The sequence below is a fragment of the Mya arenaria genome, chromosome 6 (genome assembly GCF_026914265.1).
Source record: "Mya arenaria isolate MELC-2E11 chromosome 6, ASM2691426v1".
Taxonomy (NCBI): Eukaryota; Metazoa; Mollusca; class Bivalvia; order Myida; family Myidae; genus Mya; species Mya arenaria.
The window spans coordinates 68,173,527-68,192,509 of record NC_069127.1 but is presented as its reverse complement, the minus strand read 5'-3'; the positions used below and the strand labels follow the sequence as shown (position 1 = coordinate 68,192,509).

At 33.1% G+C, this 18,983-nt stretch overlaps 1 protein-coding gene across 2 annotated transcripts; it reads right to left on the bottom strand.

Annotated features, from left to right (window-relative positions):
- Positions 1 to 2,414: 2,414 nt before the first annotated feature.
- Positions 2,415 to 17,369, bottom strand: LOC128238975 (rab-like protein 2A). 2 transcript variants are annotated; one of them, XM_052955351.1, is made up of 9 exons: positions 17,216 to 17,369; positions 16,251 to 16,280; positions 15,554 to 15,633; positions 15,221 to 15,300; positions 14,352 to 14,463; positions 13,327 to 13,424; positions 12,193 to 12,276; positions 11,504 to 11,533; positions 9,790 to 9,919 (listed from the first exon to the last, which is right to left on the bottom strand). In XM_052955351.1, the coding sequence occupies exons 1-8, from the start codon at positions 17,314 to 17,316 to the stop codon at positions 11,525 to 11,527; spliced, it is 594 nt and encodes a 197-aa protein (XP_052811311.1). In that variant the 5' UTR covers positions 17,317 to 17,369; the 3' UTR covers positions 9,790 to 9,919; positions 11,504 to 11,524. The 2 variants fall into 2 exon arrangements, with proteins under 2 accessions (XP_052811310.1, XP_052811311.1); XM_052955350.1 differs by lacking the exon at positions 11,504 to 11,533 and having other exon boundaries at positions 2,415 to 9,919.
- Between the last annotated feature and the right edge of the window lie 1,614 nt (positions 17,370 to 18,983).

The window sequence follows — 18,983 nt, the reverse complement described above, 5'->3', positions numbered from 1 at the left end:
TAAACCTGAGGGCCATAACAAAGTGGGTTATAATCTTGCCAAAATGTAAACCTGAGGGCCATAACAAAGTGGGTTATAATCTTGCCAAGATGTAAACCTGAGGGCCATAACAAAGTGGGTTATAATCTTGCCAAAATGTAAACCTGAGGGCCATAACAAAGTGGGTTATAATCTTGCCAAAATGTAAACCTGAGGGCCATTTCACATAGTGGGTTACAATCTTACAAAGATTTAAACCTAAGGGCCATTTAATTTAGTGGGTTACAAACTTTCTCAGATGTTAACCTGAGGGCCATTTAACATAGTGGGTTACAAACTTTCCCAGAGAAAACCTGGGGGCCATTTAACATAGTGGGAACACTTGCCCGGATGAAAAATTGAGGGCCTTTTAACATAGTGGGATATCTTAGCCTTTATAAAAACCGTAACATAGTGGGAAATCTTGAACAGGTAAAAACCCAAGGGCGATTTAACATAGTAGGTAACAATTAAACCGAGATAAAAATGTGATTGCCATTTAACATAACGGGTTACAATCTTGCCCATATGAAAACTTAAAGGTCTTTAAACACAGTGGGATATCAAGCCCATCATAAAACCCCAAGAGCCATTTGACATAGTGGGTAATAATCCTGACCACATAAAAACCCAAGAGCCATTTGACATAGTGGATTACAATCTTGCCCATATCTTAACCGGAGAGCCATTTGAAATAGTGGATTACAATCTTGCCCATATCTTAACCGGAGAGCCATTTGAAATAGTGGGTTACAATCTTGCCCATATCTAAACCAGAGAGCCATTTGAAATAGTGGATTACAATCTTGCCCATATCTAAACCAGAGAGCCATTTGAAATAGTGGGTTACAATCTTGCCCACATAAAAACCCAAGAGCCGTTTGACGTAGTGGGTGACTATCTTGCCCATATATAAACCCAAGAGCCGTTCAACGTAGTGGGTTACTATCTTGCCCATATATAATCTGAGAGCCACTTAACATAGTGAGAATCATGCTGTAGTGTTCCAAACACTTCCTAAGACAAGGGATATAACTGACAAATGTGACCCATGGTTAAGAAACATTGTATAGTTTTCTGAACAGATGTTAATTACAGATGGGGTTCCTGATCGGTGTCCTCTTAATTTGTTTGTAAAAAAAATCTTAATTTTAATTTAAACATAATCATATATTTCAGAGTCTGATGTTACCAGGGGTCTGGTAGTCAGACCCATAAAGTATGTTTTAGACTACCTTATTTTGCATCTAGGCGCCTGACTTCTTAATTAAAAAATCCTTTATTACACAAATCGTATCCATATACCATATGTATCCAAATCTGAAAGCTTGGACTTTACTGCTTACGAAAATATACATCTGATTTCCTTAGACTGATATTCTGATCTAATTGTATTTATTCATATCTCCTCACCTCAAGGATGTTGGTGCAAATTTGATTAAGGTTCTTACTCATCAATGTAATGTACAGAACCCATGTTGGGACTACACTAGTCAAGGTCACAATACAAGGTCCACAGTTAAGCATTGTATTAAATATCTGCTTGGCATCGTCAAGGTAACAATACTACCTGGGGGTATGATCAAGTTTGACTGTTGCATTTCAAATTTTCCGCTCTGCTCTTTGAAAGTTATTAATAAAACTTTGGTCAAATGTTTTACCACTCACGGCAATGTGCAAATCCAACTTTGAAATCAAGCGAGCTCAAAGCCACAAAACCAAGTTGCGGGTTTAAGTATTGCATTTTGTGTTCAATAACCATTGAAAGATATCAAATTTTGTCATAATTATGTTCCACCCAATAGATTATAGTGTTGGCAGAGTTTTTAGGGGTACTCCCCCAAGAAAAACTTGGGACGATTTTGGGGGGGGGGGGGGGGAATGCGCTGAGTGGGCCCCACTCGATCCGCTAGTGGTGACTTTATTCAACTAGTTAAGTAGCTGTAATTCCTAGTTCTACATCTTAAGTTGAATAATGTCTTCAGAATATTTTGATGTTTTATATTTTGGTTTTGAGAATATGGTTGTTATTTTATCAATCTACTTTGAACATGATTGTTCATTTCGTTCTTAAAGATAATGTGTCACTGAAGATTTGTTTTTGTTTTTATAAAACCATTTTAAACTTTTTTATTTATGTCTTATCATTGTGTAACTAGACACTTAAGGTAGAAAACTGGTTTACACATAAAACAGCATGGGCCTGGTTTGAAAAACACTTTTAACACTATGAATCTTCAAAGTATTCCACTGAACTTCAGAATTTAATATTGGTTTGATATAAGACAAAGGGAAATAACTCAATAAGGCGCTCAATATACTGAACATACTTTCACCATTTATATTGTAGGAAACCGTCATCAAACACTTCTACTTGAGAAGAAAACAAGAACATGTTATCATTAATGATTTAATTGTTTTTATAGCATTTTTATCCATGCAATACAATCAAATTTCGATATAAGCTTTACATATTAATTGACATATAGAAACAAATACAATACAACTTAAGGCTCAGACGAACAATACACTTAGTAGATATTAAGCTATATATGGTATAACCGTACAAGTGTTTCTTCAATCGAAAAAAAAAAAACTAGAAAAAAAATAACACAGAGACAGCGCGCTCGACTATTCCGCCGCTATTGAAAAGTGTTGGCGAAACATGCATGGATCACTGTTAGATTAGTTTTCAATGCAATACATGATGTGCTGAGATATTTACATAAATTGAATTGGAAAATATTTGAGGCGGTATGCAAACTTCTCCTGTGTACAGGTTGGGGGCATGATGGTAAACAAGCAAAGTTTCAAAGCCAGATGTCAATGGACTTTGAGGTGGTACGCAATCTATAACATAAATTCTAAGTAGAAAAAGGGGCATAATTTTGTCAAAATGCTTGATAGAGTTACCATCTCCTGTGTACAGGTTAGGGACATGATGGTGAACAAGTGTGCAAAGTTTCAAAGCCATATGTCTATGGACTTTGAAAATATTTGAGGTGGTACGCAAACTTTAACATAAGTGGTTACGCTGACGCCGATGCTCAGGTGACTAGGATAGCTCTCTTTATTCTTCGAATAGTCAAGCTAAAAATGCAAATGATCTCATCAGCCAAGCTCAACTACATGTATTTGCATTTTATTAATAAATTAGCATAAAAATAGATAAAAACATCAAGACCTTAGACAAACAATTTGAAAATTTGCATTAATCTTAAAATTCAAACAAGCATCTATTTAATATGGTTATTAAAAAGTGATCAACTACTTGCATGATGTAAAAATCAGCAACATTCCAAGGGCTAAGGCCCATTGGGATGTTAATCCATTTTGATGCCTTACAAAGAAGGACATAAAAGAATGACTTACGTCTGTCTTATGCTAGGCCCTCAAAACACTGTCATCAACTATGCTTTGTATTAAACTTGAATCATCGTAAATGTGCAAATAGACACATACCTTCACGTGACAGTTGATGTTAACTCAAAATTAGCTTAAATTAAATAACATATTGTTGTATTCCATTGTTCAGAAATAGGTTTTAAAATGGGGATAAATTCTAGTTTTACAATAGTAAATTTTGAATGTTTTCTGAAAATGGCTTCATAATTTATATTTTTTTGTTTATTTAAAATTTCAGGCTTTTCATTGTCATTACATAATATTGTCAACAGAATATATGGCTCCTTTATAGCCATGTTGCAACTTAACTTTCATGACGGCTGGCCTACATTGTTTGTTGTATGATACACAACAATGCTAGAAAATAACAAAAGTGTCACATTATCTGAACAAATCCGATTGATTTTCAACAGCCAATTGATAAGTTTCTTTGTAAACAAAGCAACTATTGAGACTGTCTGAGACTTCTGGGCTGGTATTCATAAAACATCTAAAGTCGTTTCTTATCTTAAAGGGACTGTAAACCAGATTGGCACCAAAAAAAGTTATTTCTGTAACGAATCTCAGGACAATTATTTAACAACACCAAAATGTAAAAAAAAAATTAAACCGGGGTTGCCAAAATTGCAGTCCAGTGTTGTATCCACTGTGCTACGAAGGCTTACCCTTAATGGTTGGAATATTTCAGCTATATAGCTAACTTGGTAATATCATGTGATAACTTTGACTAGCCAATCACGCATAAGGAATGAATTCTACTAGGTAGACATACCTAGTAATATTTTTTAATGGAAAAATACCAAAAAACTGCGAAAAATAAATTAATTGTAAACTATGTGGTACGTCAGTTAGTAAGTTTCAATGCATTGTACACATCGATACCAAGTTTTTGTCAGTTTTCGACAATTTTCTTTTTTCTGCTATTTCATAATATGGAGTACAGCCCCTTTAAGTTGAATTCCTAAATTTTTCATGGTCAAATTTGTTCCCATGAAAAAAAAATGTACCGGTATATTATATACAATTAATAAGAAAAAAGTATTTTAGATTTTATTGAAATGTTATGCCAAATGACCAGTTAGGATACTTAACCTAGGAAAATGACTTAGCATAGTCCACTAGCTGTCTCCCTAGTGGTATTCATAAACAAGACAATTGTATGTGATATATGACAAAAAAACAAACAAACAAAAAAACATATACAAGTTCAGCGATATGTTAATGGGACACAAGTTCAGGTGTAATCTGATGGTGAAAATGAAAACATTTCACAACCATTTTTGCTTTAATTATAATGTAAAAGTTCATGAAATATGTAACATATCGATGAAACACACACAGTTTTCTATATGAAGTTGGTTTCTAACGTCTCAATGACCAGATTATCTATATACTATTCACAGCATTTCATTGCATTTAAAACAAACATTTACAAATTTTGTTTAAAGAACTAAACTGTATCTAAGAACAGTAGCCAAAGTAATACAAGATTGCGTCAGATTTGTATTTCTATCACAGGAATGCAACCACCTGATTTTTCTCTTTTTTAATTTTTATTCTTCTCTTCAAAGAAATGATTGGTAAAACTGCTGCAAGGTTTAACTTAAATACTTTTGAAAATATAAATAACATTCTACAAAATGATTGTGAGGCTTAAGCTAAGAATACATATAATGCTCTACAAAATGATTGTAAGACCGATGCCAAATATACGCACAACGTTCTATAAAATGGTTGTAAGTCTCATGCCAAGCATACACATAGCGCTCTAAAAATTGTTGTAAGACTTAGACCATGCACAGGCCTGTCTTGCTAGCTACCTTTCAAAAAGTATCATTCTAATATCTTAATTCAAAGTCAAAAGACTTGTTGGTTATATTTACCGGTTTGGATTCTTTTTTATACACTTTAACACTAACTACATCATCCTCAATATAACATTTGGCAGCAATGTGCTTTTTACAATTGTAAAAACTGTGAAATTGAAAAGTATTTTAATAAATACCAATGTCTAAATAACAATAACGTGAGTTAAAATCTAGTTGACTGAAAAAACGTTTTGAAAATGATGAAAAACATACACAGACTAAAAGGGACTAGACACCAGATGGTCTAAAATCGGCAAATACAGTATTTCCTCAAAACAAACCTAGTTTTGTCAATATGATCTAGCATGAGGCCAATTATACATCACTTTGCATGATTAAAAGAATATTTTGTCACTGTCTCAGCTGAGTTTACCCGTTAAAAAATAGTACATAATGGTTTCTCAGTTTATAGTGTGTATATTTAGCATGTGATAGTCATGTGATTAATACAGATACCTTTACCATTGCTATTTTTAAATATACTAGTATTTATGTGGTAGACAAACCCAGGAAATTGCAAAGAAACATACATGTGTCATTAGCGATGTGATACATCAGTAAGAAAGATTCAATGTGTTGTACACAACAATATTAATTTTATGTAAGTTTTTAACAATTTTCTTTTTTCCTTGCAATTGTACCATCTGGTGTCTAGTCCTTTTAAGTTGCGATGCCAGTATCATGTGTCTGCAATGACAACCTTCATACAAAAACATCATCTATTATAGTAGAAATGAATTATGCATTGAGAAACAAGAATGCCGTGAACGGTGAAATGGAGCAATATTCACCCGTTAAAGTAGCCATCCATGCACAGGAATCAAATGCACACAATTCAAGGAAATGGATATCAACCTTTATTGAGATGTTAATTGTTATCAATATCTTAACAAAACCCAGGATTTCATAATTTCAGGGATAAACCTCAAAAATTGATTTTAAAAGGGACAGACCTCACAATTTGATATTTAAAGCGGCAAACTTCACAAATTGAAAATTAAAGGGACATCAATCAACAGTCAAGCTGGTTATCAGATTTGGTCAAGATATTATTCCCATGAACATTGTTACCTCGTTTGTTAAAGATCAAATGAAAATTGGTTGAGTTAGAGAATGTATAACTTTGGTGAATGATGCTCACCAATCCCACCGGTCATAGGCCACGTCCAATTTTCATTTCAAACAAGCTAATACAAAGACTACACATGATGATTGTGTTATTGATAAGCTAATCACACATACAATGATAACAATTAAGAAGCAACGTTTTTCGAAATTCCTTGCAAAAATTTCACAAAAATAATCAGATTTCATCAAATATGTAACACTAGTATGACACCGAGGAGTGTCAATGTCAATATCTCCAAATAAATTACAGCACTTACAAACAAGAACAATTGACAAATGTGACATTTACAAGTCATTGACATTCAGAATACCTACCAACAGCAAATATATAAATAAACAATAAAACCATAATCATAATCTACATTTGGCAACAAAAACATAGTTCAGCCTTGTTCACCGAAACATCAAAAGAGCACTCTTTAAGACCACATAGTCATGAATATTATCATTTACTGCTCAAATTTTTGAAAAACAATGGATATAACTTTAAAAATATTATGATGACATCATGATGACCTAGCTGTTGTATCATAAGCCTAGCAATTTCCTTTTCAATATCCAACATCCATATTGAAATTTCTGTATCACCATACTGTTGTGTTCAGGTCCGATATCAAACTTGTGCTGAGTGTTGAGTGCAGCCTTTTACACACTGTGGTTCATTCTAGTTTTTACAATATTTACTAATGAATCAATAACATTATTTTTCAAGGAAAGCACTGTAACTCAGCAACTGATTTGGAGTTATATTTAACAAAATGCATTAAATCATTAATGCGATTGATTCATGACAACATTTCCACAATGATAATGTTGGGTAAAAGTTAAGTGCAGATTTAAATTGGTTATAACTTATGGTACGAAAAAAAAGTTTTTACATTTAATTTATGAAGGAAGGCATATAATAAAAGGAATATTACAATAGTGCTCTTCTCTGACGACCTGTACCACATCTCGTTTAGTGTATAATATGCAGTCTCAGTGGACAAGTGTATACACACCAAGCTCAACATGATACAGGTCACCAGAAAGGTTCCCAATCATGATATCCCTAATGCATGCACAATACCCTTTTAAAAAATAATTACAAAATACTTCCAAAATGTTTAACTCAGTGTTGCAGTTTTTTGCCTGTTCTAAAATGCGAAAATGGAACTAAACAGAAAACTAGTTGGTAAACAAACTGGCAGAGTCATCCATGAATTTCCCTGACGCAAAAAACCCTAGTCCCTGACTTGATTTTCTTGCTAGGGATGTCCATCTCCAAATTACTGTGCATGTCTGGGACCACAAAAATGAAGTTTTCTTGGTATAAACAATATAGTTGGGATCCTGAGCTGAAAATTTCTAGGTATTATAAAACCTTGAGTGCTCCTTTAATGTTCAACAATTAAACTGGAACTATTTCTACATAAAGCCAATATAAATTAATTGCTAGATTTTCACCTAAATCTTTTTTTTAAATAGGGGCAGGGGGTGACATTTTCTTTTTCTTTAAGATGACTGCTCACCATTGAAATGCTCTTTCTTATTGCATGAGGGACCATATACATGTGTTTCTAAATGAGCCATGAACACCATCGTAACAAGCTACCTTTTTTACAGGTGAATGATTATATCAACACTAGCTGGTATAAATAAAAGCCTATCCCAGACAGTACAGACTGATACGCAAAAACAGAGCCTAGTTTATATTTTTATTTGTGTCAATAAAATTTAAGGGGCGGCAGAAATAAATTGGGGGTGGGCGGGGATGAAAATCTAGCAATTAATTTATAATCGCTTTAACACATGTATTTTATAACAATATTCGTAACATAGATGATTTTTTTCAAATACTACACATATGCAAATTCTTATTTGACAGGAACTGTACCGTTGAGGTAGAGCTAACACTAATATAACTTAGGCAATAAATATACAAGAAGTTGTGCAATTCTTATAATGCTAAATGGGGTGTTTCTACACATGATATAAGTAATACTAATGCCTATCAAACTAGATTGGGTCAAGTGCATTATGGGTAATCTAAGCTTTCCATGAAATATATACAATGTGAACTTGTGGTCTAAAATCTGGCTCTTTTCTTGTAAATACAAATTCCTAAATGTCCATTTACATGTTTATCTCTGTTACCAATTACATCAACGTTTATTACAATAATCATGTTTTTTTTTAGAAAAAGCCTTTTAAATGACTTTGTATTCAAATCATTACTAAAAATGTATATTACGAGTTGTTAAAAGATTTAAATATTCAATTTGAAATAAGTTCAAGGGTGGCTGCTTGATGAGTCGAAATTGAATGTATGTCAAAATGATAATTGATTTCAAGAATGGAAAAGTACTTATAGCAAAATGAATAGTTCATAAAGGAATGATTCGCGATTTAGAAACAAACATGGCAAGCATAAAAAATGTAACTGTGATGCCTGATAAAACATGAGTGTTTGAAAAATCTATGCTTGAAGCATTTACTAAATTTAGGCCATGACATTTAAGAATTTGAATTGTCTAAGTAGGCCCCTATTTCTAGAAACTTTTTAAGCTTAACATTATTTCAATTTGCCCAAATACATACCTAAATCTGATTTTAATAAATGAAAAATTGTTTAGTGTGATTATCATAAAGATAATTTCGATTAAAAGTCTAAAAAATCTTAGTAAATATAACACAAACTATAGAAAAACAAAAAATAATCAGCTTAGCTTAATCATGTTAAAAGAAGTTTAAAGAAATTTGGGCCTGGGGCTCGTCGCAAAACAGACCAACATTTGTAACTCCTTTTATTCTGACATGGAATTACATCTGTTTGGTTCTAAGACCTCACAATACTTTTACAGACAGGGCAAGGGTGAAGCATTATACCGGCATACATGTACTGAAATTTCATATCCGCAGAAATATTAAATAAAATATCTAAATGTACACGGTAACTAACTATTGCAAAAAACCAACCCCTTCTACAAGTCAAATATTGTTTATTGCTATCTCTTGGCTAGCCAGTAGCTTTTAAAAAATCAAGGTAAAATTTGGTGTTTTTTTTGTTTATCTCAGCTTTATGGACAATTGAAAGCTATTTTAAAGTCTTTTATTTTCTCTTTGATGGGCATCTTTCTTAAAGTTGGATTGCCACAACTAGCACTAAAGTCATAATCATGAATTTAAAACAATAAACTATTCTCAAAGCTCTGGCTGGAGTACTGGAAACACTAATCCAAATCATTTTGGCCTAAATGAAAAAGCATGTCAAAGGTCTATCAGCCAGACACTAGCTAGCCTCACAACACTTCATTAAAATTAACCATAGTTTAACCAAGTTAAATATTTGTATCCTTAACAACATGATATGTATATAATCCTAAGGGAGGTCACTCTCAGCTGTTTGTTGCATCTTTGTGTTCCTTGTTGTCATGGTTACCAGGAGAATCAAGTCCACTGTCACTAACTTCTTCTTTCTCTTTTGATTTTCCAGAATCTGCCTGCTCCAACTCAAAATTCTGAAGAACATGAAAACAATTAATTGTTATGGTTCATAAATTATAATCATTTTCTTAACAACATTGATTTCAATTCAGCTACCATCCCACAAGTCAGTGACCATACCTGAAACGGATTTTAATGGTAACTGATCAATGATAAAATAAATAATCTAATGTTTTAATTTGTGTACAAACATTTTCAGTTTGCATTTTTTTCCATTATTTTATAAATACATAATATTTCTTATGAACTTTCCTACATATAAGAAGTTGAAATATCTAACAAGGAGGATTCATGGGTCTGGAACTTTTTGTTGAAAACTTAAAAAAATGGGGAAAAGTCTGAATTTTGAAAGAAGAGAAATGGGACCCAAATCCAGGAACAATAACTCTTAAGAATATATCAACATTAAGCAATTATGGTGTAATCACTGTCGATAGTCGCCAGTGTTGACCTTTTAGATCAATGTTCGATTATAATCAATCATCAGAATAACACTAATCAATCGTGGGTCAAACACCTTAAGTGAGGGAAACCAAGGGAGACAACATGAACAATTACCCAACTTAAGACTTCATTAGTCAACTCATCACCGAGGCAAACCAGCAAATACAAGTATCACAATTATTTTCATAGCTTATGAGACAAGGAAATTATTTGGCTTATCAAGTGACGTTTTGGGAAAGGGCCGTAACTGATGTTGGAAAACTCGTGGCCCAATCCCTTTGCATGTCCTTTTTTATATGAACGTAAATGATGAAACATAGCATTGTTTCTGTTTCTCATTTGTTTTCTACATCATTGATTGTAAGAATGTATTGTCATGCAATAAAATATGATAAGTTAAAGCTGCACTCTCACATATTGAACGTTTTGACAACTTTTTTATTTTTTGTCTTGAAACGAGCCATTTTTTGCAAAAATGAATGAAAACCAGTTATATAAAACTACTGTCAATAAATGATCGCGGATGTTTACATTTAAGTTAAAAAATTGATGTTTTATGCATTTTTTTAAAACCGGTTTAAGCCATAAAACATTAATTTTCGAACGGAAATATGAAAATCTTCAATCTGATCTTTTGTCAGCAATCTTTTATCGTTGGTTTGCAGACATTTACCCAAAAATTTGCTCTTTCCCAGACAAAAAATAAAAAAGTTGTAAAAACGGTAAATCTGTGAGAGTGCAGCTTTAAAAAAAACAATTGCAAATTATTTGTATCAGGAATTAAATGCATGTCCCCTTCCACAGTGATATATCATTGTTATGCCTATGTATTAGTTATGTATAGTGTTCATATTAGTTTGATAACATTAAAATACATGCATGATGCTTTATAAGCTTTAACATTAAACAAAGAAGGTACTGTTTAGAACAGAAATCCATTTCTTGAAATGAACAAAATGAAATTGACATGGTGAAAATGATCTCTGTTAAAAAATATGTAAAACATGATAGTGCAAATCAATTATTGATATCAAACTGTTGTTTTGTTGCACATATAACGTTTAATCCATTTTCACCTGCTGTAGTCTGACAAATAAAATATGCAACTTTGAATAACTGAGTGAGTGCATTTACTTTGTGCGTGGTTCTCTTACCAGTCCAGTTATGTTGTATCACTAAAAAGCCTTTATTCAGCAAAAACATACAAATCATAAATCATTATGAAAAATAATCAATTAATGAAGATCTCCTGTTTACAATATCTATAGACTGAGAATTATTATTCAATGCATTAATGTTTAAAGTACAATTGTTAAAGGAACTCCAGCGACATCACAGGCTGGTTACAAATATGTTGTGGAGTGAACATCAAAGCCCGCCTGATTTGTAAGTTAAACAAGGGGCATACAACTCACTGGACAATTATCAAAGCCAGAGTTATTGGCCTTGCAATGCAAGTCAGAAGTCAGTTTAGCCTGTGGTAACCTGTATACCAAATTTTGTTTAAATATCTTGAACGTTTTTTTGTAATAGCCAAGAGTCAAGTTTTATAGACCCCCTGCTGACAATAACGACACTAAGACTACGAAAAAAACCTCTTAATTTTTGTTTGTTTAAAACAAAATGAGCACAAATCTTCCTAGGGCTAGACAGACGACACTGAGGCTATGAAATGTATATTAGAGAATACATAATACATTTAAAGTCAATGATCTTGATATGTAGGTAGAGCAGCTTAAAACGTTTAAACTTGTATACTATTTACATATATAAACTTATTTTATGTCAAATGTAAATTGTATGTTTTAATAATCCATTTATAATGGTCTCCAAAACACAATACCTCTAGCTCTCTCATGATCTCGTCCATGAAGTCGGTGCTGTCATTTTTGTACGCCACCGCGGCTCGTATTGCATCATTAAACATCTGAAAGAGCCCGCGAGAAATTACATAAATAATTGATGCACAATCAGAAATTACAATATAATTACAGTGTCTAGATGCATTCTTGGTATGCTATCTCATTAAAATCTAATAGTGATCTTTTTGTTGAGATCAATACATAGACTGAGCTTTGAAATGTACTAATTATAACAATAATTTACAAGAAATAGAAACAGAACTTTCCACTTTTGAATTTAAAAAAAAGTATGTACCAAAGACAAATGTCATCACATGTGTTTACACAATATAGAATTTTTCAACAAGATTATAAACAAATCTTGGCTAAGTGAACAGTAGGTTAATAGTGCACCACAAGCAAATGCCAACATTTGTCTATCATCGTTTTACTGTCCATCAAACAGCATTATTCTACAAGTGCTCAATCATCTCTAAAGCCAGAGTTATTGGCCTTGCTACACATGTACATACTGTCTATGGTAACATGCATACTGTCACTGGTAACATGCATACTGTCACTGGTAACATGCATACTGTCACTGGTAACATGCATACTGTCACTGGTAACATGCATACTGTCACTGGTAACATGCATATTGTCACTGGTAACATGCATACTGTCACTGGTAACATGTCATTGTGTAATTTTTAAATGGCATTGAATAAGTTTTTACATGACAACCATACCACTTCATAAAACAGACCAGCCTAAATTTTTGTTTATTTGATTTCACATAAATATCTTTCTCAATCTGAATAATGAAAATATTGCTAGCCATGTTTCGCATTAACAATATCCACCCAGATATGCTCTTTTGGGAAGTTTTATACATTAAGCAATCTTTCTTTACATTTCACTCAATGATATTTTGTTACATTGTTTACTAGCATTTTAAATAAATTCTAGAAGTGAAGTGTTTACTCTTCCCTTCATCCACTGGAGTTTGACCTGGCCTGTGACTTTGCATCCTTGACTTTGGACAATCCTTGAATACCTTTTTCCTTGTTTCAGGTTGTTTTAAAAAATTAATTCAGTTAAAGTTTATCCATTCATATGTGAAGTAGTATACCTACCTTAACTACATTTGTACCATCAGAAGCTGATACAAAGTAAAATGGCATTCGATGTTTCTTCGCAAACCCAAAACTTTTCTTTGTAACGTTGTAGTCAACTGAAAAAAACAAGCAGATTTGGTGAATTGATATCCCCTGCCTGATTAGGCAAAGTAGATGGCATGGAAATCACGTGCTGTGCAGCAGCAGTGTGATTGGCTTTATGAGCATATGAGATATGAGTTGGATTGCATCTGTATAAAATAAAAGAATATTGTATATAATCTTACATTTACATTTGACCTAATAACCTAGTTATTTACCCTATGTTATCCAGTTTCAACCTAATGAAATATTATATCAAGGCAAACATTTTGATAAAGTTTCATGAAGATTGGACCAGAAATATTGCAAAAATATAACCTCTAGAGTATTCCTAAGGTTATTCTAAGATTTGACCCAGAAACCCATTTTTTGGACCAATGTGACCTAGTTTTAATTATTAAGAGTACGTATAAACTTATTTATTTAATAACAATTGTAATACAAGTTATTAAAACATTATATTTATCATTCTCACAGGCACAATCAATGTTATGTGAGCATGTGGTCATGAGTTGTGGGGGAAACCGGAGTACCTGGAGGAAACCCACTTGTTCACCACAAACTAAACTCATGTGAGCCTAGGCTGGGAATTGAACCAAATGGTCAAATGCAAAAACAAAATCAAAAGAGTTGTATCTACTGACAATGACCATTGTGCCTTCCAAGTTTGAAGTTTTTTTACAGATTCCTTCAAAAGTTATTTATCCAAAACTCCCGTAGTTTTTTCTAGTTTCACCATGGCCTTTAAATTATTGGCCCCAAAATCAATATAGATAATCTATTGGACATGACTGATGACCATACAAAGTTTGATGACTGTACTCCAAATAGTTTAATTTGAAGCAAAAGTGTGATGCCGACACAAATAAAGATGAACAAAGCAATCCCCGTGAGTCTGCAATGCTTCGCCGGAGACACAAAATACTGAGGAGGCCCCTTACCATCTATTTTATTGGAACAACAGAGACACGGTATTTCTGGACGGTACTCTCTTAGTTCCTTCAGCCAGAGAGGCAGGTTCTTGTATGTCACCTTCCGAGTGGAATCAAACACCTGAAACAGAAAGAAATAAGAAAACATGATGTATATTTCTGTACTATTATACAATTACTTTGATAATCAAATAAGTTCCAAGTAAAGTTATAAATAATATTTAAAATACAAAACATGCTAAGGAGAGCACTTGGGAGAGAATGCCAACATTGGTCTATTTGTTTTTCAGTCAGGAAAGGGGCATAAATCAACAATTATTAAACCCAGAGTTATGGGCCTTACTATTGTATACTATACCATCATATAGTTTACAGGCTTATAGGTCAGACATTAAAATGAGTGCTCTTGATATATTAAAATTCAAGCTGTATACCATGCCTTTAATTTGGCAAAATGATTATATACATGTATGTGACTTGTATTCTACAGTATTTGGATTACATAAAATATGTACTCGAAAATAGATATCAAAGTTACAAGATTATACTATTGCACCAAGTGTATGTACTACCTAATTCTGAATTTGTCAAAGTTATTTTAATGAAATATCTTTTGTATAAATGATTGGGCCAGAGGTCATGTGTCACATTAATAAACATTGAGGCCATATATCACATAATGATTAAGTAACATTCAGTTCAATACTTAAATCTATATTGTCTCTGGCTACACGTGGACCAAGTTTCATTTGAATATCTTGAACAATTATTGAGCTATGGCCATGGCTAAAGTTTTATGAAGACGCCTTCGACAGCACTTTTGACTTTTTCCTACATAAATCAAACAAGCCGAACGTGAGCTAACAAGAGAAACAAACCAGTATGCAAGCATGGGCTTGGTGGTAGTAGGATGGATGCATGTTATTAAACCTCTCTTGACCGGCAGTATCCCAGAAGTCTGAAACACACAAAAAGATCATTATTTATACATGTATGTCAAAACTTTTCTATCGCTTGTATAAATATACATACAAACAAATACCTACAGAACAGCAAGTGTCATCTTAAAATAGTTCTGGAATAGGCTGACAAGTTATCGGTAATTTAATGTTAAATGAACACTAAAACAGACAGATTACGGTAATGGTTAGCAATGTGAAAATATTTAAAAAACACCCCAGATTTTCCAAATAAAATGTAATACAACTTACCCACTAAAACATCTGTATCGTTAACTTTGGTTTTATAGTTGAAGAGTGTCAGGGCATACGTGGAAAGTTGCTGTGGTTTACTGACAGAAGTTAAGGACAAAATTTAACCAATCTGTGTAAACATACTTGTACTCAAAATGATGTCACCATCAATGGCATCATGAAATGCCTTCATTATATTTATTATACAGTATGCCTATCAAGTTCTTTATTCATATTTAACAGTGAAAATACAGCATGCCGTATAGAAAAATCTGCAGTGATTTTTTTGGAATTATTTTCACCTCCTGTTCCTTCCAATTTGGATTTTTTTTTCGACTTTGGGAAGAATACAAAGTCATGCTAAAATAGCAAATATACATGTTTTTACTTTTTTTATGCATACATTATGCTGTAAAAGAGCTGGTCTTGTCAAGATTTTGTTTATTTTTTAATAAATTCATTGTTTTTTATTCATTCACAGGATCTGTATTCAATTAATTGGGAAAATGTAATTTTGGGGAAAAATGAACACTTTTTCGCTAGGGGAAACTGCCTTTAGAAGGCAGTAAATTGCATCCAAAAAATCACACTACTGTCGTTTTCTAAACCCATAAATGCATGATACTGAACAAAGCACATACATGTATGATACTAAAAAAGGACATTCATGAAATGCTTATATGCAGATAAAAGTAAATACTCGTTTTAAGGATACTATCCATCCATCAGAAATCGTTCAACCAACCTGAAAAAAGAAGGTAATAATACAGCTATGAAGGCATTATCATGGAAGAAGTTGACAGATAATCACAAACAGTAATTTTCTGCTTTATCTCTTTAAAAATTGTATATCACATTTTGTTGTGATAGGATCAGTATTAGTAAAGAAAAGGACCAGTGTTGACCTATTCCAGGACCATCATTCTGCACTTATATTGCGTGGAAAAGAACCACCACCCAGTAAGCATTTAGTCTTCAGAACTCTGCATGATGATCTCCTGGAAGTCATGGGGGTGAGCTTGAATTAGATAAGTTTGTACTGGTTGACAGTTCATTTCTGAACGAGGCACAAATCCCGAGCACCTGCTAAAACACGAGTTTGTTTACCGTGATCAATTATTCGATGATCTAGATCAATACAGAGGCTTGCCTTGGTCACACTTTCAGAAGTTTCATCTTGTTGTGTTGAGTATTTTTTCTAAAAATGCCATTCAATGTAAATATGAAAAACATACGAAACAATAAATAACTTTTCAGCTAAGTGTTTATTTAATATAGCATACTTATTAATTATAATTGTATGACCATGTATTTATCGCTTTTCAAGTGTTCGGTATTTGTGCCCTCCATAGCATAAATTTAAGTGTGATTTACTGTCTATAAAATGAATGATTTTCGACATAAAATTGATGAGATCGTGAATCTGTACTTAGACAGATGTTGTCACATTAACCAAAGATGTTTCGTACGCAATTTTAACTTACTACAACAAAAACTCTCCAAGCTAATCGTGAAAAACCTCAAAAAGTGTTCAGATTTGTGACCTTAGCCAGTATAGTTAAATTGTAAATGAATAAAAATAATTCGTCAAATAACTAATAACTTATACAGAAGCAATATTACTATGATTTGAAAGAAAATAAAAAACCTTGACAATAATTTGTTAGGAAATACACCTACTTTGACTTTCCAACAGCACTGTCTCCAAGACAAATTATTTTCACTTTGCATTCTCCTTTATCTCCAAGTTGGTCGTAATCTGGCTCGCCGTTTTTGGCCATTTCTTAATATTTTTTGAAAAAACTATGCAGAAAATACAGTGTAGGAAGCTTCCTTAGTTTCCGTCGGTACAGGAATTTTTCTTCGTCGTAAAATTTGAATGTCACGAAACACCACAAAAGACCAAAGTAAGAAAATTATCTGAAGGTCAAGTCAAGTTCTGCGTTTTACGAAAAGTTTCGTTTTATCCTAAATTTAAGATGAAAGTGCAGTTAAATATTATTTCCTTATTAGACGCATGAACTCAATATTAATTTACTTTTATTTTTTAATAAAAGTTCATGTCGTTTTCTTGAAATTTATGATTGAGCGCATTATTACAGTCTGTGTCTGCATATAGGCTACTGGTACTACTTTAAAGTAAATGTTTGTTGGTCAAGAGAATATAACATTCACATGTTTCATGATAACATGCATTGCAGGTTGCTTGGTTGAAATATTTTTAAAATATAATTTTAATAAATTGCACTTGTGTCTATCTATTTTTGGCCAACATTGAGACTCCTTACATAGGATACTTTATGAAAATGATATTAAGAATGATTCCACGTGGTCAATTTGAATTTCTTAGAACAAATGGCCTGACGAAGAAAGCATTTTCTCTAAAATTAGATGAGTTTCTCTGCCATGGGATACTATGTCATAATGTGTCCGCCTCTCGCAAAAGATGTCCTGGGCAATGGCCCACGGCTAAGAGCTAGTGTCGGCTGTTGGGTAGGGAGATTATCAGGGATGGGAGTGGGATAATGCGGGTCATTTCGACCTAGTTATCATTTCGCCCTTGCCCAGTTCGACACCAGCGACAAACTCGGCATTGCATCTTAGTCGTACTTTTATTTACTTTATTTGATGATATTTGTTCTGAGACTAAACATAATAATTTAAAAAAAAAAAACTTTATACATGTACAAATAAAAAAAATGCTTGTGAAGTTATATAAATCATTGTGATACGAATATTACGGAATATACATATATATATATAATATATTTTAGTGATCTGATGTGCAGTTTCATATCAATATTTTACCCTGTGCATTTACGCAATTTATTCAATAAAACATAAAAAATATGCTGACTGATTGGACCAGGCCGAAATGGTAACGTTCTGGAATTGACACTATATATATAGGCTAAACCTGTGCGGGAGTCTATTTTAAAAACGTACCGGTGCTTTACGGGCGAACGTGCTAAAAAGTCAGAACAATGTTCTGTTTACCGTGTGTAAAACAAATTTCTTTGGTTAAAATATATACGTCCATAGTGTTGACTCTGGAAACGCAAACAGTAGTCAATGACCTTAAAGGTAGTGGACTATTCAAAGGCATTGAAAACAAAACACCGAGAAACCTACTGCTAGCAGATATCCTTCATTATATGGCTGTGTCTCTAGTTCAACACTCTTGCCATGTGGGGTAAGTCGCCAGAATACTTGAGAAGACTATTCTACGTCTAATAGTCAACAGGGTGACAGGCGACATCTGGCTAAAGGAAACTGGGAAAGTAATGAAACGCTGTCAGATGTACATCAGTCCACAGCTTTCCAGAAGGACAGGATGAAGCTCCTGGCCAACTTCTATCCTGGGTCGCTTTCCTGCGGTTGATGTTTTGGAAATCATGATTATACTAGACCTCAGCACAATCCCAGACGCACCATGTGCATATGGTAT